At 44.3% G+C, this 27327-nt stretch overlaps 2 protein-coding genes and 1 long non-coding RNA gene across 3 annotated transcripts; 2 read left to right on the top strand and 1 right to left on the bottom strand.

Annotated features, from left to right (window-relative positions):
- Positions 1-11157: 11157 nt before the first annotated feature.
- On the bottom strand, positions 11158-12044 carry LOC129832773 (uncharacterized). Its single transcript, XR_008756008.1, has 3 exons — positions 11851-12044; positions 11606-11683; positions 11158-11512 (listed from the first exon to the last, which is right to left on the bottom strand). It is a non-coding gene; the product is annotated as an uncharacterized LOC129832773 (long non-coding RNA).
- A 1678-nt stretch (positions 12045-13722) lies between these two features.
- On the top strand, positions 13723-19409 carry LOC129833344 (volume-regulated anion channel subunit LRRC8D-like). The gene is made up of 5 exons (XM_055897873.1): positions 13723-13941; positions 14549-15641; positions 15754-16004; positions 16724-17101; positions 17231-19409. Exons 2-5 carry the CDS (start codon positions 14715-14717, stop codon positions 18351-18353), a joined length of 2679 nt encoding a protein of 892 aa, XP_055753848.1. The 5' UTR covers positions 13723-13941; positions 14549-14714; the 3' UTR covers positions 18354-19409.
- A 555-nt stretch (positions 19410-19964) lies between these two features.
- Positions 19965-26567, top strand: LOC129833343 (ATP-dependent RNA helicase DDX39A-like). Its single transcript, XM_055897872.1, has 10 exons — positions 19965-20072; positions 21049-21261; positions 21478-21605; positions 21701-21977; positions 22245-22363; positions 22501-22632; positions 22741-22850; positions 23035-23179; positions 23363-23510; positions 26344-26567. Exons 2-10 carry the CDS (start codon positions 21054-21056, stop codon positions 26358-26360), a joined length of 1284 nt encoding a protein of 427 aa, XP_055753847.1. The 5' UTR covers positions 19965-20072; positions 21049-21053; the 3' UTR covers positions 26361-26567.
- The last annotated feature ends 760 nt before the right edge of the window (positions 26568-27327 follow it).

Raw genomic sequence — 27327 nt, 5'->3', positions numbered from 1 at the left:
GATCGTTAACAAAAAATGACAATTAAATAAATGTTAAGCCCACTTTGTAACACAACAAAATGTCAAAGAAAAGAGCACAGTATCCCTGTATTCTAAACTCTGATGGAGTGGATCTCTATGTGTATGAAGGGACTGTTGTTTTGGCCCGGTGACTCAGGTCTCTGCTCTCTACCCCGCATTGATGTTGAATGTGATATGTATGAATTGTAATATATTTCCTTCTAAAATAAAACATTATATAAAAAAAAACTCTGATGTAGGGAGAAGTCCATTTACTGACACTCATACTCACAAGTGCACTCAAGCACTCACACACACACCCAAACACACGGACGGGGTGGACGTGTGAAGCCTCTGTCACACACACCACACCCAAAACACCAGTCTCTCTGCCTCACACACATGAATAAGCAAACACAAACAAATAGCCAACACACCAAATAAATATTATTTTGTATTTTGTATTCAACTGACTTTGCAGGTTTGTATAGAGATACAATATCAACAACAAAAATATCCAGAATAGCGATAGTGCATTCAACTACTATGCCCAATATGTAAGGATATGCAGGTAACTGCCAAAATAAAGGAAACACTTGAGTAAATGAGGGATACAAAGTATAGCCTTCTGAGACCCAGCAATTAATTTTGTCCTCTTTAGTGGACATCATGTCACGACTACCGTCGAAGTTGGCTCCCCGCCTGTTCGGGTGGTGCTCGGTGGTCGTCACCGGCCTACTAGCCGCCACCGATCCCTTTTTCTTTGCGGTTAGTTTTGTCTCATTAGTTTCACCTGTTCCTATTTTGTGTGTGATTGATTTGCTTCCCTATTTAGCGTGTGGAACCCGCCCTTTTGTTGTTAGGGATTATTTTCATGTTCACGTTTGTGTCGTTGGTGTTGTTTGTGCTCTGGACCGTGTTACCCGTTGCGTTGCGTTGGGTTGGTCAGGGGTTTGCGCCCTGCGTGTTTGGGCATTTACTTTTGGTGCCACATTAAAGTGCATCTTTTCCCTGGACCTCTCTGCGCCTGATTCCTATCTACACACCTAGTCAGCCGTGACACATCAGTTCTTGGTCCTTATCTCTGAGGCCATACAAGCCACCCTATTAAGTCCTGTTGTCACTTTGAGAGGACATTCTGGGCGTGTGGGGGTGTGACCTTGACAACTGTATCTTACTGGTTCTTTAAAAAAAAGTCTGCCTTCAAAATTAGCCCCTTTTATGGAAATCAGATTTTTGTGAGTTTGATATTCAAATTGTTTCTAGTAAGTGACTATCTCATGAATAGTTAAGTGAGTTGTCAGGACTCTGTAATAATTTTGTCACATTAAATAAGAGCTAAGTAAGAGCTTATCAAGAAATGTCCTCTGTAGTGGACACCAGGAAGGTCGCAACTATGTTTTTTACCTACCCATTGACTGTAATGTTCCTATTTATGTCCTAATGACCACTACAGAAGACAATTTAACATTTACAATAAAAGATAAATAACAATATATTTTTAAAAAGATATTGGTAATGTTTTTTTCCACTCAAAACACTTATGTCTCAGGAGGATTGAAAGCAGGTGCTTCCACACAGGTGTGGTTCCTGAGTTATTTAAGTGATTAACATCCCATCATGCTTATCATGTAAAAAAATGTTGCCCAGTTGCCCACTCGGGCAGTCTAAGGCACTGCATCTCAGTGCTAGAGGCATCACTACAGACCCTGGTTCAATTCCAGGCTGTATCACAACCGGCCGTAATTGGGAGTCCCATAGGGCGGTGCACAATTGGCTCAGCGTCGTGCGGGTTAGTGTCTGGCCGAGGTAGGCTGTCATTGTAAACAAGAACTTGTTCTTAACTGACTTGCCTAGTTAAATAAAATACGTTTGGGCTACCATGGCTAGAAGAGATTTCAGTGATTTTAAAAGAGGGGTCTCAAAGGAGCATAGGGGATTTAATAAAGGGTGTGTGTGTGTGTGTGTGTGTGTGTGTGTGTGTGTGTGTGTGTGTGTGTGTGTGTGTGTGTGTGTGTGTGTGTGTGTGTGTGTGTGTGTGTGTGTGTGTGTCTCAATTACCAGATCTTAACCCAATTGAACACCTATGAAAGATTCTGGAGCGGCACCTGAGACAGCATTTTCTACCACCAACAAAACACCAAATTATGTGATTTCTCATGAAAGAATGTTGTGGCATCCCTCCAATAGAGTTCGAGACACTTGTAGCATCTATGCCACGGATAATTAAAGCTGTTCTGGCAGCTCGTGGTGGCCCAACGCCCTGTTAAGACACTTTATTTTGGCAGTTATCTGCATATAAGGATAGAGGTGAATGGGACATGCATTTAGAAGCACCTGCTTATCATATATGAGGCAGAATAATCTTCACAATCCTCCTCTGTCTCTTACAGCTGCGATTCACACTCTCATTAGATTTTCTCTCTCAACTTGACACATCCCTTTCACATCCGCTCTGGTTCCCATCACTGCAAGGTCACACCCATCCAGTCCCAGCATTGGTTTTTCTAGCCTCTCTAGGCCATCACAAATAGACATGCACACTAAGAAACACACCGCTGTGTACAATAGCTACATCATATTGGCCATCTCCCTCCATGTAGTTACTGTAAGCCTTCTAAAACTCCACCTGGCCCAGATACCACACACACCTGCAAAATGGAACAAATAGAAGTTCAATAACAAAACAAATGGCAAATCCAATCCCATGCTATTACTGCACAGTAGCCTACCTATGTGTGATCACCAGGACAAGACAATAGACCAAGAAATACATTTCCTCCCACATTCATTTAGTGACTCTTCAACATAGCTAGGAGCCTATAGTGGGTGCTTGACACTCTGGTAGTCTTTGCCTAATCATCAATGACCCCTGGTGGATATGGAGCATCAATACATCTTATTGTGCATCTTATCGTATGTGTCAATACTATATACAGTATATCACAAAAGTGAGTACACCCCTCACATTTTTGTAAATATTTGAGTATATCTTTTCATGTGACAACACTGAAGAAATGACACTTTGCTACAATGTAAAGTAGTGAGTGTACAGCTTGTATAACAGTGTAAATTTTCTGTCCCCTCAAAATAACTCAACACACAGCCATTAATGTCTAAACCGCTGGCAACAAAAGTGAGTACACCCCTAAGTGAAAATGTCCAAATTGGGCCCAAAGTGTCAATATTTTGTGTGGCCACCATCATTTTCCAGCACTGCCTTAACCCTCTTGGGCATGGAGTTCACCAGAGCTTCACAGGTTGCCACTGGAGTCCTCTTCCACTCCTCCATGACGACATCACGGAGCTGGTGGATGTTAGAGACCTTGCACTCCTCCACCTTCCATTTGAGGATACCCCACAGATGCTCAATAGGGTTTAGGTCTGGAGACATGCTTGGCCAGTCCATCACCTTTACCCTCAGCTTCTTTAGCAAGGCAGTGGTCATCTTGGAGGTGTGTTTGGGGTCTTTATCATGTTGGAATACTGCCCTGCGGCCCAGTCTCCGAAGAGAGGGGATCATGCTCTGCTTCAGTATGTCACAGTACATGTTGACATTCATGGTTCCCTCAATGAACTGTAGCTCCCTAGTGCCGGCAGCACTCATGCAGCCCCAGACCATGACACTCCCACCACCATGCTTGACTGTAGGCAAGACACACTTGTCTTTGTACTCCTCACCTGGTTGCCGCCACACACGCTTGACACCATCTGAACCAAATAAGTTTATCTTGGTCTCATCAGACCACAGGACATAGTTACAGTAATCCTTGTCCTTAGTCTGCTTGTCTTCAGCAAACTGTTTGCGGGCTTTCTTGTGCATCATCTTTAGAAGATGCTTCCTTCTAGGACAACAGCCATGCAGACCAATTTGATGCAGTGTACGGCGTATGGTCTGAGCACTGACAGGCTGACCCCCCACCCCTTCAACCTCTGCAGCAATGCTGGCAGCACTCCGACGTCTATTTCCCAAAGACAACCTCTGGATATGACGCTGAGCACATGCACTCAACTTCTTTGGTCGACCATGGCGAGGCCTGTTCTGAGTGGAACCTGTCCAGTTAAACCGCTGTATGGTCTTGGCCACCGTGCTGCAGCTCAGTTTCAGGGTCTTGGTAATCTTCTTATAGCCCAGGCCATCTTTATGTAGAGCAACAACTCTTTTTTTCAGATCCTCAGAGTTCTTTGCCATGAGGTGCCATGTTGAACTTCCAGTGACCAGTCAGTATGAGGAAGAGTGAGAACGATGACACCAAATTTAACACACCTGCTCCCCATTCACACCTGAGACCTTGTAACACTAACGAGTCACATGACACCGGGGAGGGAAAATGGCTAATTGGGCCCAATTTGGACATTTTCACTTAGGGGTGTACTCACTTTTGTTGCCAGCGGTTTAGACATTAATGGCTGTGTGTTGAGTTATTTTGAGGGGACAGAAAATTTACACTGTTATACAAGCTGTACACTCACTACTTTACATTGTAGCAAAGTGTCATTTCTTCAGTGTTGTCACATGAAAAGATATACTCAAATATTTACAAAAATGTGAGGGGTGTACTCACTTTTGTGATATACTGTATATGTGAGTTTGTACGCATTAAATCACCCCAGAATCGACCAAATAGAGATTTTATTTAGATTTACATATTTGCTAGAGGCAAAATATACGCTCCAGTATAGAAAATAAGATATTATTGGGTTGGATGACACACACACTGGGGTTGGGTTGGATGACACACACACTGGCGTTGGGTTGGATGACACACACACTGGCGTTGGGTTGGATGACACACACACTGGCGTTGGGGTGGATGACACACACTGGGGTTTTGGTGGATGACACACACTGGGGTTTCGGTGGATGACACACACACTGGGGTTGGGGTGGATGACACACACACACACTGGGGTTGGGGTGGATGACGCACACACACTAGGGTTGGGGTGGATGACACACACTGGGGTTGGGGTGGATGACACACACACTGGCGTTGGGTTGGATGACACACACACTGGCGTTGGGTTGGATGACACACACAATGGGGTTGGGTTGGATGACACACACACTGGGGTTGGGGTGGATGACACACACACTGGGGTTGGGGTGGATGACACACACTGGGGTTGGCGTGGATGACACGCACTGGGGTTGGGGTGGATGACACACACACACACTGGGGTTTTGGTGGATGACACACACACTGGGGTTTTGGTGGATGACACACACACTGGCGTTGGGGTGGATGACACACACTGGGGTTTTGGTGGATGACACACACACACACACACACACACAGGGGTTTCGGTGGATGACACACACACACACTGGGGTTGGGGTGGATGACACACACTGGGGTTTTGGTGGATGACACACACTGGGGTTTCAGTGGATGACACACACACTGGGGTTTTGGTGGATGACACACACACACACACACACACTGGGGTTTCAGTGGATGACACACACACTGGCGTTGGGGTGGATGACACACACACTGGCGTTGGGGTGGATGACACACACACTGGCGTTGGGGTGGATGACACACACACTGGCGTTGGGGTGGATGACACACACACTAGGGTTGGGGTGGATGACACACATACTGGCGTTGGGGTGGATGACACACACACTGGCGTTGGGGTGGATGACACACACACTGGGGTTGGGGTGGATGACACACACACTGGGGTTGGGGTGGATGACACACACACTGGCGTTGGGGTAGACAGCGGATCTGTCTCACGCAGAAGGCATTTTGCCGTGAACCCGGAAGCGATACACACATGTGTAGTCCCCAGTTGCTGATGATACGGAGCTCCACATAACGATACATACTGTTAGGGTTCTGAGAGAGAGAAGTCCACTGTTATAATCATTTTGACACTTTTATTATATCAGCCCGCCTGTTGCATGAACAATCACCCCAAAATTTAAACTGCTTAAAGCCAAATTAAATTGGAATAATCTGTGTCAATGTCTGGAATCATGTTATCTGTATCTCTACCACGTGTATCTCTACCATGTGTATTCCCACAGGGCACAGACATCCTGTCACGATCGTGTGGAGGATTGACGGACCAAAACGCAGCATTAGGAAAATATGCCATCTCCTTTTATTGATGAAGAAGGCAAAACGAAACAAACACACTTACGAACTAATCAAAACAATAAACGATCGTGAAGCTAAATAAACGATGTGCACACACATGCTACAAACGTTTAACATAGACAACTACTCACAACAAATGAAAGCCTATGGCTACCCTAAATATGGCTCCCAATCAGAGACAACCGAAATCAGCTGTCTCTAATTGGGAACTCATTCAGGCAACCATAGACTCTCCTAGACAACTAAACATACATAGACAACGCTAGACACATGTACTCAACACAAACCCATATACTACACCCAACAACCCCTTTACCATAGAATCACCCAAAACCAACAAAACACAAACATTCCCCATGTCACACCCTGACCTAACTAAAATAATAAAGAAAACAAAGAATACTAAGGCCAGGGCGTGACACATCCAGTCAACGTCTATTCCACTTTGGTTCAACATAATTTTATTGAAATGACGTGGAAACAACGTTGATTCAACCAGTGTGTGCCCAGTGGGTCTCTACCATGTGTATCTCTAATATCTCTTTGTTAGTGTCTGACTCACAGGCAGTTTAAATGTCTGGATTGGATCCCCAGCCTGGTTAAACATGAAAGTCCAGAGCAGGGTTCCCTCTTCACTGTCAGTAGTTATGCCCTACACACAGAGAGAGAGAAAGCGAGCGAGCGTGCGAGAGAGAGAGAGAGAGCGAGAGAGAGAGAGAGAGAGAGAGAGAGAGAGAGAGAGAGAGAGAGGTAATGACTAAACAATTCCACCCTGAAACATAATTATGACATTATGTAACATATATAATGAATAATTTGACAAACGTAACTATTAGTAATCATTCGATTCTGTAACATGTATAATGAATTAGAATGACAAACTTCAGTCTAATAAGGTTTGGTCGAGACAAGTAGAAATGTGTGTGTGTCTAAGAAGATACCGAGAACAATTAAACTGTGTATGACCTGACCTGGCTAGAACTCTGAGAAACGTACGACAGGACAGGGAGTCCTGTCAAGGTTCCTCTAATCTCGGGGGAATGGAACTGCCAGCTTGATAGTGATAAACAGTGGTGAGAACTATGGGGAAGGATACATCCCACCTACTGTTCGTGTGTCTGTATGTGCGTAGGCTATCTACTGTTTGTGTGTAGGTATGTGCGTAAGTAGGGAGTATAAAATGACATGTTCTTTGTATTTTGTCTTTAGAATGTTCTCTGAATAAACTTTTGCATAAGCTGAGTCTTTGCCTAATTATTATTAAACCCAGGGTCTTACAAACCTCAGGGATTGGTCAAAGCTTGTTGATTGTTAGTTATTATCATTGGGATTGAAAATTCTCGTGACAGGTACTTACCTGAATTACAGTCTGGGGGCTCTCTGATGGAGACCACAGGGGAATCGCCAGGAAACTCACTCGGGCCGAACCGGTCTTATATGTCTCAGAGCACCAACTGGTTACAATGCTGCCACCTACACACACACACACACACAGTGAGTTCTGAGCATATTCAATAATATAGTCTATACCAGGGATCATGAACTAGATTCAGCCGTGGGCAGATTTTTTTGTGAGCGGATGATCAAGGGACTGGAACATAAAATAATTCCAAACAGATATAATATTTGACAAAAACATGATCACTTCAAACCTTGCTTACATTTGTATACGATCACGTGTCTCTCTATTATGTGTGGGAATACTTGAGAACAGATTTATTTTATGTCATTTGCACACACTGTATATAGACTTTATTTTTTTCCTATTGTGTTATTGACTGTACGCTTGTTTATTCCATGTGTAACTCTGTGTTGTTTTTTGTGTCGCACTGCTTTGCTTTATCTTGGCCAGGTCGCAGTTGTAAATGAAAACTTGTTCTCAACTAGCTTACCTGGTTAAATAAAGGTGAAATATATATATTTTTAAATGTGCTCCCCTCCCCTCAAAAAAAGTGATCACTGATGATGTCACAAACCTTGGGACTCGAGGGCAAAGTTGGTGGTTGTCACGTTCCTGACCTATTTCTGTTAGTTTGTTATATGTGTTAGTTGGTCAGGACGTGAGTTTGGGTGGGCATTCTATGTTTTCTGTTTCTGTGTTGGTTTATTGGGTTGCCTGGTATGGGTCTTAATTAGAGGCAGGTGTTTGGCGTTCCTCTAATTAAGAGTCATATTTAGGTAGGCGTTTTCACAGTGTTCGTTGTGGGTGGTTGTCTCCTGTGTCTGTGTATATGTTTGCACCATACGGGACTGTTTGCGGTTTGTTTGTTTTATGTAGTCTGTTCCTGTTCTTTGCGTTCTTCACGTTATATGTAAGTTCGTCGTTCAGGTCTGTCTGCATCGTTTATTTGTTTTGTTTGTTTATGCAAGTTTAGTTTGTTTTTCCGTCGTGTTCAATAAATCATGTCATTTCACTACGCTGCGCCTTGGTTCGATCACTACTCCTCCTCTTCGGATGAAGAGGAGGAGGATTACCGTTACAGTGGTTTCCTATTTTGTTGCATTACAACCTGTAATTTAAATAGATTTTTATTTGGATTTAATGTAATGGACATACACAAAATAGTCCAAATTGGTTAAGTGAAAAAAAAAAAAAAAACGTATTTAAAAAAATACAAAAAAAAATGGAAAAGTGGTTTGTGCATATGTATGCACCCCCTTTGCTATGAAGCCCTTAAATATGATCTGGTGCAACCAATTACCTTCAGAAGTCACATAATTAGTTAAATAAAGTCCACCTGTGTGCAATCTAAGTGTCACATGATCTCAGTATATATACACCTGTTCCGAAAGGCCCCAGAGTCTGCACCACCACCAAGCAAGCGGCACCATGAAGACCAAGGAGCTCTCCAAACAGGTCAGGGACAAAGTTGTGGAGAAGTACAGATCAGGGTTGGGTTATAAAAAAATATCCAAAACTTTCAACATCCCACAGAGCACCATTAAATCGATTATTAAAAAAAGGAAAGAATATGGGACTACAACAAACCTGCCAAGAGAGGGCCGCCCACCAAAACTCATGGACCAGGCAAGGAGGGCATTAATCAGAGAGGCAACAAAGAGACTAAAGATAACCCTGAAGGAGCTGCAAAGCTCCACAGCAGAGATTGGAGAATCTGTCCATTGGACCAATTTAAGCTAAACACACCACAGAGCTTGGCTTTACGGAAGAGTGGCCAGAAAAAAAGCCATTGCTTAATGAAAAAAAAAAGGCATCTGGGAGACTCCTCAAACTTATGGAAGAAGATACTCTGGTCAGATTAGACAAAAATGTAGCTTTTTGGCCATCAAGGAAAACTCTATGCCTGGCGCAAACCCAACATCTCTCATCACCCCGAGAACACCATCCCCACAGTGAAGCATGCTGGTGGCAGCATCATGCTGTGGGGATGTTTTTCATCGGCAAGGACTGGGAAACTGGTCAGAATTGAAGGAATGATGGATGGCGCTAAATACAGGGAATTTATTGAGGGAAACCTGTTTCAGTATTCCAGAGATTTGAGACTGGGATGGAGATTCACCTTCCAGCAAGACAATGACCCTAATTATACTACTAAAGTAACATGAGTGGTTTAAGGTGAAACATTTAAATATCTTGGAATGGCCTAGTCAAAGACCAGACCTCAATATAATTGAGAATCTGTGGTATGACTTAAAAATTGCTGTACACCAGCGGAACCCATCCAACTTGAAGGAGCCGGAGCAGTTTTGCCTTGAAGAATGGGCAAAATCCCAGTGGCTAGATGTGCTAAGCTTATAGAGACATACCCCAAGAGACTTGCAGCTGTAATTGCTGCAAAAGGTGACTCTACAAAGTATTGACTTTGGGGGGGGGTGAATAGTTATGCACGCTCAAGTTTTCTGTTTTTTTTGTGGCATTTCTTGTCTGTTTCACAATAAAAAAATATTTAGCATCTTCAAACTGGTAGGCATGTTGTGTAAATGAAATGATACAAACCCCCCAAAAATCTATTTTAATTCCAGGTTGTAAGGCAACAAAATAAGAAAATTGTCAAGGGGGGTGAATACTTTCCCAAGCCACTGTACCTGGGCCGATCTCTGAGCCATTTGCCCATGGCCTCTTTGAACTCAGGGGTCAGGTGTGTGTTGGTTGATGTCAGAGCGGGAGGAGGCTGGTTCTTTATAGAGGTCACCTGATGCTGCAGCTACAGAAACAGAGAGATCACATATATTATGAAATAAAGGGTGTGTGTGTGTGTGCGTGTGTGTGTGTATTACGGTGTTGCTGACGTCCTCCAGGGCCCTAACTCTTCCTCTGGTAAAGAGTAGGTGTTCTTGTAGATCAGCCACCTGCTTGCTGAACTCTGTAGCTTCCTGATCCAGGCGACGATCAAAGCTCACACTCTCAAAGTCCACACTAGAGACAATACAATACAAACCAATACAATACAACTTTATTTTCGTTTTTGGGAGAGGTTTGTCTTGTAGAATAGAATACAACATAACTTTCAGGAGTAGGAGCTAGGGGCTAGGGGTTAGGGGATAGGAGCTAGGGGAAAGGCACTGAGCTTGTTTCAAGACTTAGGGTGGACAGGTGATTGTGTGCCACTCTCATGTCCTCAATCTCGGTCTTCACACACCTCAGGTCCTTAGTCATTCTTTGTAACATCTATAGGGGAAGAAACTCATTTCAATTCAATTGTCTTCATTCCTTCCTGAGAGGCAATTATTGACACTGAAATTAAAGAATATTGGACGAAACACAATGTTTGTTTTTAAACTTTGAAGGTATGTCAATTTAAAGGCGCGTCTCACCTTGGAAATGTCCCGTTGCTGGTTTTCTTTCTGTTTCATAATTTCAATCTCTCTCTGCAAGACACACACATGCAACAAGTCAGATAACCAAATGAATATGTCCATCAGGCTTGAGGTCAATTCCATTTTAATTCTAGTCAATTGAGAAAGTGAACAAAACTCCAATTTAAATGAAAAATGTTCATAATTGAAAAGCATAAGAGAATAGGAATTGGAATTTTAGTGTACTTCCCTGAAGTGATGGAATTAAAATAGAATTGACCCCAACCTATTTTCGGTATGCTCTCTCTCTCTTCCCCCCTTCTCTCACGTTCTCTCTCTCTCACCAGTATAGTATCCATTTGCATTTTGAAAGCTGAATTCATGATAGGAGTTCCATGCTGTAGAAAGAGATTCAACAAGTCCTTATTGGACAATCAGGCTCATAACTTCAATGCTACATTCACCCAATCAAGGCATAGATAATAGACATGAAACAAACAGTAGGGCTAAGTACAGTATTAGACAGATGAAAAACAGGTCCTACCGTAGTCTTTTGAGTCAGATCAGGTCGAGGGTCAGGTTGAGTCGGTCGGGTCATCAGATTAAGGTTCATAGTGGGGAATGCAGTCGAAACAGGAATACTGCTGGGAAGACATCGTAGTACTAGTTACACAGAGGACATCTAGTTGATTAGGAGGACATTTAGATGTGTAAACATGTGATGTAGCACTCACCGAAGGTCAGAAGAAAGGGGAGGAGGAAGAGCAGGATGGCAAACCAGGAAGGCAACCAGGAAGGCAACCATGAACGGGCTACAGGGGGAAACACATAGAGCCAAAGCTAATACTAATGCTAACAAACAAGGCACAAGCAGAGAGGAAAAGCTAACGCTCAGCTAATGCTAACAAACAAACTACGAGCATAGAGAACAGTTGTCTCTGTTGTCTCTCGTACACAAACACATAAATATTGCACTCACTGCAAATAGCATCGGTCCTTGTGCCAATTCCACTAGAGAAGCTCCTGCTGGAGCATGTCCTAAGCCTTTGTGGCTCATCAGAGCAATAGCCAGAGCTGTAGCTCATGCTCGAGAAGCTCAGGTTGGGCTCCAGGGCCACACTAGGGGCCACACTAGGAAGAGACAGGAAGGTCTGCCTTCTCTGGGTGGCCCTCAATGTCGGAGCCAAGTCTGGCATAGGGAGGGAGAGGGGAGAGGCAGAGAGAGGGAGATAAGGGAGGTTGAGTATTTTAGACATATACAGTATATTGTGTATACATATCCAATTATTTCAGATCGACACAAATGTCTAATACAAGCAATGGGGTTAGAGGGTAGGCCTGGTCCCAGATCTGTTTATGTTGTCTTGCCAACTCCTATGGCCATCGCAATGGCGTGACAATGACCACAGGAGTTGGAAGGACAGAACAAACAGATCTCAGACCAGGCGACTAGTCGACACAAGGGGCTAATAGACATTGGCAATGTGAACACCAACTAGCTAGGACAGGAAGTGATGTCTGCAGTACCAATGTCATCAGCATTGATGTTTTGCTCATTGGTGAAGTTGGTGGCACTGACAGTGCTGCTGGCCTGACTGGATCGGGAAGAATCCTTATGTCCCCCAGTTCTCTTCTTATTGAAAACCCTGAGAGGGACACACACAGTTTTAACATTGTTCTAACTCTACCGTTCAATACAAAAAAGATCACAAGCAAGATGAACTCATACACATAATCACCTGACGGGGCTCTCCCTGTAGGAGATGCAGAAGGAAGACTCATCATCGGAGGACTGGTTATAGTACCCTCCGGTTACTAGCCTCGCGCTTCTCCTAGGCATGACTGAGAGAGTAAGATTTATTTATTGATTTCAAATTAGCCTACTTTTAAACAAATAGGCCTACTGACTAAAACCAGACATTTTATCACAGATATAAATAGCCTTCTACTTACCGGAGTCTTGCAATCATAGGCTACAGACATTTTCGCAGTCTGTGAAATCAGATGTTGCAAGAGCAAGTGAAACTTTGCAAATGAGCCACTGTGTTGAAAACTGCAATTACACCGTTATTTACATCGTTGCGTAGAAGGAGCCCAGGGCACGTCATAATCGGCTCTCTGCGCGCTCTGGACTATTTGATTGACGGGCAGTGCGATCCCTACCCTAAACCCTAAACCCTAAACTTAACCCATACCCTAACCTTAACCCATAACCTAACCCTTACCTTAACCCTTTTAAATTTCAACTTCATTGGGGTATATCCCAAGGATCCCGGATAGCGCTGATCCTTGACTGACAGCGGTCCTCCCGCTCATTCGTCTCCTAATGTCCATTGATTGTTCGAATAAGTAACCCCATGAGTTCATTTTATTTATTTATTAGGTTTATTTAAAAGGGACCATGCACTATTAATACTAATCTCACAAGAAATTTGATGCATTGTAATTTGAATTATATTTAGCCTAGCTAAACAGCTCATTAGGCTTCATCTCCCTGGCCCCGGCAGCTGAACAATAGCCTTCATCTTTTCGGTTTATTGGAGTCTCATTATACAAATTGTAAGCCTATAAGCTACTGTAAGAGGGAACATGTGCCAGCCAGGGTGAAATAAATAAGCACAAAAGACTGTATTTTTTTGTAGTCAATTATTATTTAAAAAATATATTTGTTTGTAATAATACTTTTGGGGGGGAGTAGGCCTAGGCTTTTGGAGGGGAGTAGGCCTAGGCCTTCTATTGCAATAAAAGGCTTTGGCTACGGACTGGGCTGAAATTAATTAGATTTCTTCTCAACATCTCACTTCGTCATGACAACCGTTAAAGAGCCAAAACCCCGTGTTTGTCACCACTGCCGCGGCGCTCCACTCTCAACACCAGTCACCGCCAGCAACAGAAAAAGTTTTTTATGAAGTTTCATTCTTGAGAGAACCGGACCGCACCGGACTAGTCACCCCAGAGCGATGCACCGCGCAATTCACTGTTGTTTTCTAGACACCGTTTGAGCAGCATACAGACAAGAAAACGTTTTTGTGAAAGGAAAAGCTGGCTGACAAACGTGCTGTGGTATCAGGTAAGTTTTATTATTTTTGTATTGTGTTATTTAACAACTCTTGAGAATAATTAAGGCATCTGATTTAATAACTGATTAACTTTGGATGCAAATCTTAGCCTAAATATTGGCTACTGAAATATTGCATTCCAATGTCAAACTCACATAAATGTGTAACACAATGCAAATGACACTTCCAATATTCTGTAGTTTACTTTTCCTCTAGCGTACCCTAACTGTCATAACCAGGGCACACTGGTATACTGACTAGACTACTGCCTAATATATGGCAGTGTGTGTCAGGGGGATGAAGAAGACAACCAGGAGCCAGAAACGTCCTCTCATTCAGTTAAATCTACAGTCAACGACATGTCACATATTACCCTATTACCTTAAACTATATTAAACAAGTAGTTTTGAATCATATTATCTTTCAGCAGGGTAGGGTAACCACTTTTAACTTTGTATAACAAAGCTCTCTGTAACAGTTCTAAACCACAAGACTTGTTGGTTGGGGAAAAACGTCATGGATTGAACTGGAGGCCAGTCTTGTAAATAGTCTGTCTCCTATAAAGTGCTCTTTTTCCTCTCACTTCCTTTTCTGATGATTTTGTCTCTTTCCCAACAGTCAAATCTCCTACACCAGTGTTTTTAAAATGTTGGGCCTGGTCCCACTGGAGGGCTGCAACTGATTTCTTTCAGGTCTGGATCCTGGCACAATAAGCATTGGAGTTGGTGACAACAGAATCACTATTCCACCATTTTGTTAGTCAGTCCTTCACCCAGCATAAGCCATGTTCAGCCTGTCAGAGCTGGCCTCTCTGAGTGAGCGTCAGGGCAGCTCCAAGCTGCTGAAGCCCTGGTGGGAGGTCTTCATGGAGTACCTGGTGGTGCTGATGCTCATGGTATCTGTGTTGTCAGGCACCCTGTTGCTATCTCGCGACAGGGTGGTGTGTCTCCCCCTGGACCTCACTACCACCCCTACTAACCAGAACACCTCCTCCAGCAGTGGTGCCGTACCTCAACCCCAGCCCCCTAACAGGCCCCCCACCAAACCATCCCCCCTACCAGCCAGCCCTGGGACCCCTGCTAGGGGCAGACGCACCCACCTGGACTACCAGCAGTACGTCTACATTAGCCAGGTGTGCTACCATGAGGCCCTGCCCTGGTACTCCCGCTTCTTCCCCTATGTGGCTCTACTCCAGTCCCTGGTGCTATTGGCCAGCGGTTGCTTCTGGTTCCACTTCCCCCTCACCTCCGCCCGCATAGAGCACTTCCTGACCATCCTGGCCAAGTGCTGTGAGTCTCCCTGGACCTCCCGCGCCCTGTCCCATGCTGCCCGCCAGGAGGAGGGAGGGGAGGAGACAGGCCCCCAGGATCTCCAAACGCCTCCTCCTACTCTCCTGTCTTCACCCACTGTACCCCGCAACCGCCAGTCCAGCCTGGACTCGGGCACAGACAGCCCCCTGCTGGTGAGATCGGATAGCGCGTCCACTGCCGCCCCTCCCTCGCCCTGCCCCTCCACTCTCTCCCGGACTTCCTCCCTGTCCTCCATGTCTCTGTCCCGGGCCTGTGTTCCGGCTTCCAATTCCCCTGTGGTGCTGGATGGTTCACGGCAGGTTGCCAGTTTGGACCGGAGTGACGGGGAGCAGGCCAGGGCACTGTTCGAGAGGGTGCGCCGCTTCCGCTCCCACTGTGAGAACTCTGAAGTCATTTACAAGGTCAGGGGTCATTTACTGAACGTGTCTGAACTCTTTTTTGATATATCTGTTTACCATACCATACCACACCTTCACATTCACTATCCCTGTTTTCTCCTCTCTCCTGCTGTAGGTGTACTTGGCCCAGACGGTGTTCAAGCTGCTGCTGGTGGTGCTGATAGTGGGCTACACCACTCCTCTGATGAGCTCCATCTCGTTCACCCACACCTGCCTGCCCCAGGCCCATGCCCTGACTGGCTACAGTGCCTTTGAGTGTACCCATGCCCTGGCCTCTGTCCTCCACAAGTTGCTGCTGGCCTACGTCAGCCTGGTGGGGCTCTTTGGCCTGCTGAGCATCTACACCCTCAGCTGGATCCTCCACAGGTCTGGATAGCAGATTAGTGGCAACATTTTTATGAGTGTTGTGACTGTAATTTGCATTTTATTTTCCCATCTATTTTAATTTGCTCTGCAGCCAGTGGTATAAAGTACTTAATTAAAAATAATTTAAAGTACTACTTAAGTAGTTTACTTTACTTTACTATTTATATTTTTTACTAACTTTTACTTTTACTTCTCTACATTCTTAAGGAAAATAATGTACTTTTTACTCCTGACACCCAAAAGTACTTGTTACATTTCGAATGCTTAGCATGAAAGGAAAACAGTCCAATTCACGCAATTCTCAAAAGAACATCCCTGGTCATCCGTACTGCATCTGGTTTGGCAGACTCACTAAATACAAAATGCTTCATTAGTAAATGAATTCTGAGTGTTGGAGTGTGCCCCTGGCTATCAGTAAATGAAAAAAACTAGAAAATCATGCTGTCTGGTTTGCTTAATATAAAGACTGTGAAATTATATATACTTTTACTTTTGATACTTAAGTATATTTAAAACCAAATACTTTTAGACTTTTACTTAAGTAGTATTTTGCTGGGTGACTTTCACTTTTACTTGATTCATTTTCTATGAAGGTATCTTTACTTTTACTCAAGTATGACAATTTGGTACTTTTTCCACTACTGTCTGCAGCATATTACACTCTTAGTACCTTTGTTGTTAACTATACAATGCTCTGTTTGTGGTTGTGCACCCCTCAGCTCCCTGCGTCAATATTCCTTTAACAAACTGAGGGAGCTGGGCTCCATGAGGGATGTCCCTGACTTATGTAATGACCTGGCCTTCCTGTTACACATGGCTGACCAGTACGACCCCCTACTGGCCCAGCGCCTTTCCGTCTTCCTGTCACCCGTCAGCGAGACACGCCTGCTGGAGGAGAGCCTGGAGAGGCGCTGGGGTGCCGAGAGGCTGCGCTCCATGACCACGGTCGACTCAGAGGGACGGCCCCTACTGCAGTTGGTGGCCCTGCCGCGCCTGCCCCCCGCCCTCTTCACCCTCAGCCAGCTGGTGGTGCTCAAGCTGGAGCTCATCTCAGACGCCAAGCTCCCCGCACAGGTGGCCAACATGACCTCACTCAGGTGAGCCATATAGCCAACAATGAAGCCACCAAATATTAAAATAATCTACATGCAATATACACTTTATAGAAGTGTTTGGCTTGGTGTGTTCTAGACAAGGGGCTTTAACTGATTTATATGTCACAACAGGGAGCTTCATTTGTACCACTGTACTGCAGCTATGCAGCCTGGTGCCCTGGTGGTTCTGCAGGAGCGTCTGGAGGTCCTGCACCTCACCTTCACCCAGGCTGCAGAGATCCCTGGCTGGGTCTACTCTCTCCGCGGCCTGCAGGAGCTGCACCTTTCTGGCCGGCTGGGCTGCGAGGGCGGGGTGGGCCGTGGCTGGGCCCTGGGAAGCCTCAGGCAGCTCCGTCACCTCCGGGTGCTGGTCCTGAGGGGCATGCTACAGCGTGTGCCCGGGGAGCTGGGGGAGTTGGCAGGGAGCCTGGTGAGGTTGGAGATCCACAACGAGGGCTCCAGGCTGCTGGTGCTGACGGGCCTACGGCGTGTGGCCGGCCTGACCGAGTTGCAGCTGCAGGACTGCCACCTGGAGCGCCTGCCCTCTGCCCTGCTGGCCCTCACCAGCCTGCGCACCCTGGACCTGCAGCACAACAGCCTGCGCACCCTGGAGGAGCTCCTAGGGCTGGCACACCTCCGCCGCCTCTCCTGCCTCAGGCTGGCCCATAACCGTGTTCTGGCCCTACCGGCTAGTGTTGGTGTACTGCGTGCTCTGGAGCTCCTGGACCTGGGGTACAACCAGCTCCAGAGCCTTCCCCCGGCCCTCTTCAACCTCCACCACCTACGTCGCCTCCTACTGGCTGGAAACCTGCTGGACGAGCTGCCAGCAGATGTAGGGGCGCTGACATTTCTCACCGAGCTGGACCTGAGTGGGAACAGGCTGGAGAGCCTGCCTCCAGAGCTCTTCAGTCGCTGTTTGGAGCTGCGGAGCCTGAATGTATCCCACAACTCCTTGGGTTCCCTGCCTCCAGGGCTGAGCAACCTGAGCCAGCTGTCCCGCCTGGACCTGCGCAGCAACAGTCTGGAGGAGCTGCCCATGGAGCTGGGCTGCTGTTCAGGACTGCATGGAGAAGGTCTGCTGGTGGAGGACTGGCTGCTCCATGCACTGCCACGACATGTGAAGGAGTTCCTAACCCAGTCTAGCTCTCATACCGGCAAATCCTTAGAATCACACTCCCGTCCAGACTCAGATAGCTTCCCCTACTTCTCGGCTACCCAGTGGAGTTTCTCCTCCGCTCTGGAATCACGGATATAGAACTGGAGATGAATATTGTCTGACCATTCATAGAATACATTCAACATCTTGTAGTGTTTGTATTGTTTCGGACAATTCATATATTTTTTACTGCTTATTTTATTTCTGACATTTAATTTTTTACCCCCTATTTTTCTTCTTGACCACTCTTTTCTACATGTATCACTTGTTGAGTTTGTGGGGTACATCACTGCAGAGCTGACACATCCACAATATTCCTAGACGAAAGTTCATAGACTTTGCTGCAGTAAAATGTTTGATACTTTATGTCCCTGTACAGTTTATATAACATCCATATACGTAACCCTATGGAAAAACTGAGAAGTCTTTGCTTCCACTTTGAGAGTCCTCTATTCATTTAATTTCAAGGTAAAAACAGTACTTTGAAGGAGGCTGCATAAGACTGGATGAATGCATGTCCTGCTACACTGGATTAGACATTGACATGAAACAATTGTTATTATCTCCATGGCGGAGCTCAGGGATCCCTCCACAGGCTTACTGAAACTCTGGGCTTTCTGGGACTTGTTTGTCTGAGGAGGACAATACCCTGAGCTTCAATGAGCTTATGAAGTTTAAAGGCCTAAACTGTACATGTGGAAAGACTGAAATTGGACACATTGACTTAAACGACCAATAAGATTAACATGAACATTTATTCCTACTTGTTTTGCACATATTTAATCTTCAAAAAACTAAAATTAATCTTACTAGCATTGGGTGCAACCTTTTGTGAAGCTAACACTGATGTGAAACTAATACAATAGTGTGCTTGTTCAGAACATTACCACTTTATCGTGACTATTGAAATTATTAAAACTTGTTAAACTTTTTTGTAATACTAATAATATTAATTACAGTACATGCCCTTGTTGGTGCTGATTAGGACTATGTTATCATAACACCTGCAACGTAATACAAAACACATTCCAATGAATCTTTGCAAAAACATTTTATTGAATAAAGGAAGTATGTGTGTGTGTGTTCTACTGTACACAAGACCATGGTCAAACTTATTGACTGAATTAATGTAATAAACTATGAAAGTCCCGCCTACTTCCTGGATCATGTACCATAATGTTTTTTAAATGAGATTCAACATTATATCATAATATTCATAAAAACGCGATCATTTATGATATATGTAAAATTATATCTGTTTTCATGGCTTAATTTACTTCTGCCCAATACGTTTTTATAAGGTATTAGATTACAAAATAGAAAACGCAATCGAAATGTTAATGAAAGACAACAGGCGATTTAAGATTTGTAGACTTTGCCATTTGTCAAAGTAAAAATAAAACGCGTTGTTTAGGAGCGCAAAGGCGAATCGAGCTATTGCACACGCGCACTTCACAGAGTAGGCGTTCCCTAACGGAAATATGCAGATGCGTGCTAGAACAGGCTAATAGGATCTCGCTAGTTCGTGCTTGGCGCTTGCCCACTATTTCCCATTGGAAACGACAGGCTGTGGTTGGTCTATCTTGGTTAGTTATAAAAGATCTTCGGCAGCAGTGCCTATCGTCACATGATTGACAGCTTGACTTAGCCAATCGTGATACGATTACGAGTAGTTTCGTCAAATTGACACGTAAAACAAACCAATGATATTGCTGTATTTAGTGGAGGCGGAAGTTCTGGCTTGTCCTATAAACTTAGGCCTCTCCATGTGGTTTAGAGGAGCATTTTTCGGAGGTTGAATTGTAACATCACTGTGAGGTAAGACGGTAGCTAATATTGCTTATTTCTGTATTTTTTTTGTGTGAATATTCTGGTTGTTGTAGTTGTATTAGAAATTACCAATAACTTTTTATGGTTTTTGGATAAGCAATATATTAGCAAATTCATTGTAAGCAGTGTTAGTTCTGAGCAAGGCATCTGGGAATATGGAAGGCTATTTTGCTAGCTAGGCTAGGACTAACGTTAGGTAACCAAACCCGGTCTAAGTCTTCCGAAACTTGGAATTAGCCACGTGTGAATGAACATGTTGTGTAATTTGGACAATAGTCGGCTTAGTTCGATAGCTCGCTACATTTATAGTTTTATTAGTTAAGGTTAGCTAAATTTACTAGCAGTTATGGTAGCTAACTAGGTTGGCCTAAGCTGTGTGCGGCAAAGAAGGCAGCGTCGATTCATTACATTGTTTGCGTTAACGTAACATCCGTATAGTAACGAGTAAAGTCATATCTCTGTTAAATAGTTAAGGAGCTAGCCAATCCCAACCCTTGTTGACGAAACCTGAGTTGCTTACCATTTATTACAAATTGCTAACGAGCAAGCATGGCCCCTGGTTTTGTTTGTAATACATAATTGAGCTGTTTATTTTGCTGTTGAACGTGGATAGTTTGCAGCTAGATAACAACTTAACTCGATAGTAATGTCTTAGCTAATTTGAGACGTTAACTGCAACTGTCAACGTCATGATTTATTTAAACGTTATGATGGTTTGGTGTTACTGAATGTTAACTTTAGAGGGCTCTGTAGACTACCTTAGAATATTGCTTATTTCCATTGTAAGTAGTTAGATAGTGGGGATGTAAGTCTGTTATTAACCACTAAATCTCCTAATTGACTACATATTTTTATAAAAAATATGGCCTTGGGGACAATATTTGGTCAAAAGCAAATGGTGACAACTAGTGTGAATGACCAGCCATTATCCCCCCCCCCCCCCTTCTAAAATGTATTTCTGTAGTCAGAATGGCTGAGAACGATGCTGACAATGAGCTGCTGGACTATGAAGAGGATGAGGAGCCTCAGGGAGCCCCAGAGACGGCTGCCCCAGCAGGCAAGAAGGAGGTGAAGGGCTCCTATGTCTCCATCCACAGCTCTGGCTTCAGGGACTTCCTGCTCAAACCAGAGCTGCTCCGCGCGATTGTCGACTGTGGCTTTGAGCATCCGTCTGAAGGTGAGTGCAATGGATGGATGAGTGGCATAAATGGAGGGCATGAATAGCTGCGTGGCATGTCTGGATACAATAGAGTCCATGTATAGAGGGCTGAGTGTCCATGGTCATTGGGTGTTGATGGACTTTTTTGGCAATTACAATGTGTGTTATGGTAAACAATGGCTTTTTTGTTTGGATAAAGATGGTGTACTGACCAAATGTCTCATTGTTTTCCAGTTCAACATGAGTGCATCCCTCAGGCCATTCTGGGAATGGACATCCTGTGCCAGGCTAAGTCTGGTATGGGCAAGACGGCAGTGTTTGTTCTTGCCACACTACAGCAGATCGAGCCCGTGGATGGACAGGTCAGTATCTGCACTCTGGAATGTCAAGTTTAAAATATTTGTTATGCATAACCCACAGGTGATCTATTAGCATCAAATACTACCATTTCCTCTAGGTGTCAGTTCTAGTAATGTGCCACACACGAGAGCTGGCCTTCCAGATCAGCAAAGAGTACGAGCGCTTCTCCAAGTACATGCCCACGGTCAAGGCAGCCGTGTTCTTCGGGGGCCTGTCTATCAAGAAGGATGAGGATGTGCTGAAGAAGAACTGCCCTCACATTGTAGTGGGAACCCCTGGCCGCATCCTGGCCCTCATCCGCAACAAGACCCTCAACCTAAAGAACGTAAAGCACTTTGTCCTGGATGAATGTGACAAGATGCTGGAGCAGTTGGGTGAGTCCTGCTTATTATTCTGGTCCTTTTTGGAAATGCTCCTTTTTCACTTAACAAAAATGGCTTGAATTAAAAGTTATGTACCCCCCTGAAATATGAATTCTAGCAATTGCAATCTTGAATGTAATGTGTAAACACGGGTTTTCCCCTGTGGAGATCTGTTATAACATGTAGACTGAGCAAAATGGGTGTCTTGGTACTTGGCTGTTCTGGGGGGTAGTTTGAGACTTGGCTGTTTTATCCATGGTCCCATTTCTCTTGTTTCAGACATGAGGCGTGACGTACAGGACATCTTCAGGCTAACTCCACATGAGAAGCAGTGCATGATGTTCAGCGCCACCCTCAGCAAGGAGATTCGACCGGTCTGCCGCAAGTTCATGCAGGATGTGAGTGCAGGGGGTAGTACTGCCACTTCATGCGGTTATGGACTCCAAATGCTGTTTTACAAACAACTGTCTTTGCATTGACTTCATAGAAAATGAGATTTTTGTGGTTCTGAAGTGACATGCTCTGTCTCCTGTAGCCCATGGAGGTGTTTGTAGATGATGAGACCAAGCTGACGCTGCACGGTCTGCAGCAGTACTACTGCAAGCTGAAGGACAGCGAGAAGAACCGCAAGCTCTTTGACCTGCTTGATGTGCTGGAGTTCAACCAGGTAAACCCACATGGTATCATTTTTATCCCTGTAAAAAGGTAGTCGTGTTTGTGCTGTTTCCTTGTGAATGTTTGCTATAGTTCTGTAATGTCACCTGTGTACCTCTAGGTGGTGATCTTTGTCAAGTCAGTGCAGCGCTGTGTGGCGCTTTCTCAGCTACTGGTGGAACAGAACTTCCCTGCCATTGCCATCCACAGGGGCATGGCTCAGGAGGAGAGGTCAGTCTCTGTCGCTTACATGCACGCCGTTCTCTCACATCTCCAATTAAATGGATTCCCAAATGCTGAATTTATGCAGCTGAAAGTCTCAATTAACTCAACACATAGTTGCCTTCAAAGGGCAGCCTCTACATCTAGTAATATCTATAGCAGCTGTGTTAATCCTCTGACTGTCTATCCCCAGGCTGTCCCGGTACCAGCAGTTCAAGGACTTCCAAAGGCGGATCTTGGTAGCCACCAACCTGTTTGGTCGAGGGATGGATATCGAGCGGGTCAATATTGTCTTCAATTACGACATGCCTGAGGACTCCGACACATACTTACACAGGGTGAGTCACAGAACTGATGGAGGCTCAAACACCTTTCTTCTGGTAGTGAATGGTATTTCCAAATACCTATTTCAATGATTGCACCTGACTATTTCATCAACTTGTCATTGGCCTCTGTAGATCTCCCTCAAGGCTCATATATTCTTTGAGTTGTCACTCCCATCTGACTCTCTTGCCCCTCAGGTGGCCCGTGCTGGGCGGTTTGGAACCAAGGGTCTGGCTGTGACCTTTGTGTCAGACGAGACCGATGCCAAGACTTTGAATGACGTGCAGGACCGCTTTGAGGTCAATGTGGCCGAGCTGCCAGAAGAGATCGACATTTCCACTTACAGTAAGGCTCTCTCCATCCTTATACATGCAGCCTCCCATGGAGGTTTCTCCATTCAAACGGACATTACTTGTTATTCTTGTAAGTTGAGTCATAGTTATGTCTTTCTGTCAGTCTGCTGGCAATTGTTTAATTCAATGTTAAAGGGGAGTGAATGTAGTGAAGAGGGTCTAAAATTGACTTGGCTATCATAACAAATGTCATTGTGCCCTGTTGTGCTTGGGGTATGCAACATCTGTTAATCATTAGTACTCTAATGCTGGGCCTGAAAGGTCAGAGGGATAATGTCAGCTCATTGAAACCCCCAAGATAAATGCCTGGTATAATAACTCCCTGAGTAATGGTGGTGACTAGAGAGAATTGGACTGCCACGTAGGGCTGTCCTCCACACAATATCTTTGCCGCTCAAGTCATCAGTTCTTTCGACCAATTGTTTGGTCGATATTTTTTTTTATTTTTATGGGCAAGTCTGATGCTTTACGCCAGGTGTCAAACTCATTCCATGGAGGGCCTAGTGTCTGCTGGGTTTTGGTTTTTCCTTTCAATTAAGACCTTAACAACCAGGTGTGGAGTTCCTTACTAAACAGTGACCGTGATTGATGATTTAGGTCCAAGGGAGGAGCGAAAGCCCTTAAACTCATTCCAGAGGGAAGAGTGTCTGACATGTGCTTTAAGCACACATTTTGATGAAATATAAAATCAAAGTTTATTTGCCACGTGCGCTGAATACAACAGGTGTAAACCAATGACTCGGGAGCCAGCGTTCCAGTACCTGACCATCCTCCTGCTGGCCTTCACAGATTCTGCCATTATGCTCCTGAAGTTGCCACTAATACGTTACACCAGGGTTTGGCAACTTTTTTTCCCCCATGTGGAATGCCAATTTAGTCAATTTCTACTGATTTTGTGTGCCAGTTAAGGGTTTCATATGCCCTTTTTTATGGAACAGTGGTAATAAATTATATACAAATATAAAAGTCACTTCTATTGCCAACTATGTAAAAGATGGAAACATTGCAGCCTGCAGATAAAAAATATTCTGATTTTATAAATATCCTATGAATCACATTGTTGCAGACATGCCTAGCCAAACTCAAAACATTATCACTTGGGTCCTGCCCGACGCGTGCGCTAGCAAACTTGACACATGTGTTTTGCTGCACCAGTGAGCTCTGAACAGAAGCCACTGTAGGCTATTTGCGCAAGGGATAAGAAGTAATCAGGAAGGCTTATTTTGCCATTTCCACTAGATCAGAGCATGATATTTTTCCCTTTCACTCAGTGGTTATCAAGAGGGCAGGAAAGATTTTTCAAATACATTGAGTAACTATTGTCATTCTCAATGTATGTTAACAGACTTTGTTTACATGCTGTTTGAGGTTACTTTAAAGCTCCAACTCATTAGTGGTGGTGAGTTACGCCAATCAGAAATGCAATCGTATCCCCAAATGGGCTTATTTTTATAGGTCTACATTTGCAAGCAGGCCAGGTAGCCTTAGGCCTAATTCTATACTCAACATTGACAGGAGCACTTACAATTACTAAATGGATTCGACCGGTCAATTACAATTATGGAATTAAATACATCTAAATTTGTTTCTCACAAGTGTAGCCTTGGTTGTGCACACTTGACAGTGAGAACAAGACTGCAATAATAAATACATTAACAGAAATTATGGTAAACATTGTAGATTAGAAATTATGTAAATCAATGGGAAATGTACACTGCTCAAAAAAATAAAGGGAACACTTAAACAACACAATGTAACTCCAAGTCAATCACACTTCTGTGAAATCAAACTGTCCACTTAGGAAGCAACACTGATTGACAATAAATTTCACATGCTGTTGTGCAAATGGAATAGACAAAAGGTGGAAATTATAGGCAATTAGCAAGACACCCCCCAAAACAGGAGTGATTCTGCAGGTGGTGACCACAGACCACTTCTCAGTTCCTATGCTTCCTGGCTGATGTTTTGGTCACTTTTGAATGCTGGCGGTGCTCTCACTCTAGTGGTAGCATGAGACGGAGTCTACAACCCACACAAGTGGCTCAGGTAGTGCAGTTCATCCAGGTTGGCACATCAATGCGAACTGTGGCAAAAAGGTTTGCTGTGTCTGTCAGCGTAGTGTCCAGAGCATGTAGGCACTACCAGGAGACAGGCCAGTACATCAGGAGACGTGGAGGAGGCCGTAGGAGGGCAACAACCCAGCAGCAGGACCGCTACCTCTGCCTTAGTGCAAGGAGGTGCACTGCCAGCGCCCTGCAAAATGACATCCAGCAGGTTTTGGGGGGTGTCTTGCTAATTGCCTATAATTTCCACCTTTTGTCTATTCCATTTGCACAACAGCATGTGAAATTTATTGTCAATCAGTGTTGCTTCCTAAGTGGACAGTTTGATTTCACAGAAGTGTGATTGACTTGGAGTTACATTGTGTTGTTTAAGTGTTCCCTTTATTTTTTTGAGCAGTGTACTACTTGTGTTGGGGAAATTGATGGACACTAACAAAGGGCTAACGATTCACACAATGAATGCACGAATTGGTGGGAGAGCGCATTCTGGAGGTGTTTTGTGCCTCTTCGCCACAATCCCCTTGGACTGTGCCATGCCTGTGGCCTCCAGTGGATTAGTCCACTGAGACATGCATGAATCTCAGGTTTCTTATGTGCCATAAAGACAAATGTGGGGTCAGCCCTGAACTGGGTAGGTCTTAGTAAATGGAGACCCCATACATATTAACCTGTGAGACAAGCTGAATGCCCAGCTGTTGCTTATGGAGATGGTCTTCAGAAAAGTGTCTCTTCTCTCCTTCCTCACCCACTTTTTCTTTCTAGTTGAGCAGTCCAGATGAGTCCTCCATCCCAGAAGAAATGTCCCCTAACCCTGAATCTCTGTCCTTGTTTGGATGAAAAACCCTCCTCGCTGTTTTGTTTTAAGCTCTGTTCCTTGACTATGTTTACCAAGTTTTTTATTTTATTTGAATGTATCATTGGGTGTTTTCCGGTTTTAAATTGGTTGTGGTTTGGTCAATGAAATTAAAACTTTTTATAAAATTCCAGTTTCTGGTCTAATTTTGACTGATTACATGTTACTTACAATGTGCACATTATGCAAATCTTCAAATTACTTTATTAAAAAAAAAAGTAGTTAAATAGGACCATCAATTCCGCTTTCAGATTGCATGCAATCTTACAAAACGTTGGGCCAAATCTAAAACGCAACATCAGGAAAGTCTGAAGGGCTTCTTGGAAGTTACTCTATACTGTGAGTCCCAAGCATGTGGTGGTTGTACGCTGGCTCACTGTCACAGCTAGGAAATCTAGGCACTACATTCTTTGTAAGGGCTCGTAAAAGGAGGGGCCATCACGGCTGATTTGGAAGAACCATATTGTCTGTCTGCTGGTGCATGATTGACCCCAGTGATCATGGCTCTATTAATGGGAGCGGGACATCTGCGGCATCCTACCATTGTGTAATCGCATATCTGCCTAATAGAACATTTTATTTATACAGTAATCAAAAGGTTATAAGCGTCTATCATAAAACCTTTTAATGCTAATTGGCCACATCCCTGTATAGTGTTACAACCATATTGCCCCAGCTATCTTTAGTGAAACCGGGTTGTGACTAAAGGGAGTATAGCGTTGATCATCCCACGGTTTCATTACAGAAGTCATTGGACGATAGTGTCTTGTTTAGAGCCCTGACTGTCTGAACATTAACACGCATTGCTTGCGGTATGGTTTTGGAAGCATAGAACCGTTATAAGCGAAATTATTTTTAAAGGTTAAATTGATACCTTTTTTTAATAGGGTCAG

This window comes from Salvelinus fontinalis, chromosome 34, assembly GCF_029448725.1.
Source record: "Salvelinus fontinalis isolate EN_2023a chromosome 34, ASM2944872v1, whole genome shotgun sequence".
In the NCBI taxonomy this organism is placed as follows: Eukaryota; Metazoa; Chordata; class Actinopteri; order Salmoniformes; family Salmonidae; genus Salvelinus; species Salvelinus fontinalis.
The sequence above is the reverse complement of the archived record's forward strand: the minus strand, read 5'-3'. Positions and strand labels throughout refer to the sequence as shown.

Bases quoted from the DNA above. Each gene is read 5' to 3' on its own strand.
- LOC129833344 (XM_055897873.1), top strand. From the start codon at position 14,715: ATGTTCAGCCTGTCAGAGCTGGCCTCTCTGAGTGAGCGTCAGGGCAGC. The intron at 15,642-15,753 runs GTCAGGGGTCAT...CTCCTGCTGTAG, and splicing joins ACTCTGAAGTCATTTACAAG to GTGTACTTGGCCCAGACGGT. The intron at 17,102-17,230 runs GTGAGCCATATA...ATGTCACAACAG, and splicing joins GCCAACATGACCTCACTCAG to GGAGCTTCATTTGTACCACT.
- LOC129833343 (XM_055897872.1), top strand. From the start codon at position 21,054: ATGGCTGAGAACGATGCTGACAATGAGCTGCTGGACTATGAAGAGGAT. The intron at 21,262-21,477 runs GTGAGTGCAATG...ATTGTTTTCCAG, and splicing joins CTTTGAGCATCCGTCTGAAG to TTCAACATGAGTGCATCCCT. The intron at 21,978-22,244 runs GTGAGTCCTGCT...CTCTTGTTTCAG, and splicing joins CAAGATGCTGGAGCAGTTGG to ACATGAGGCGTGACGTACAG.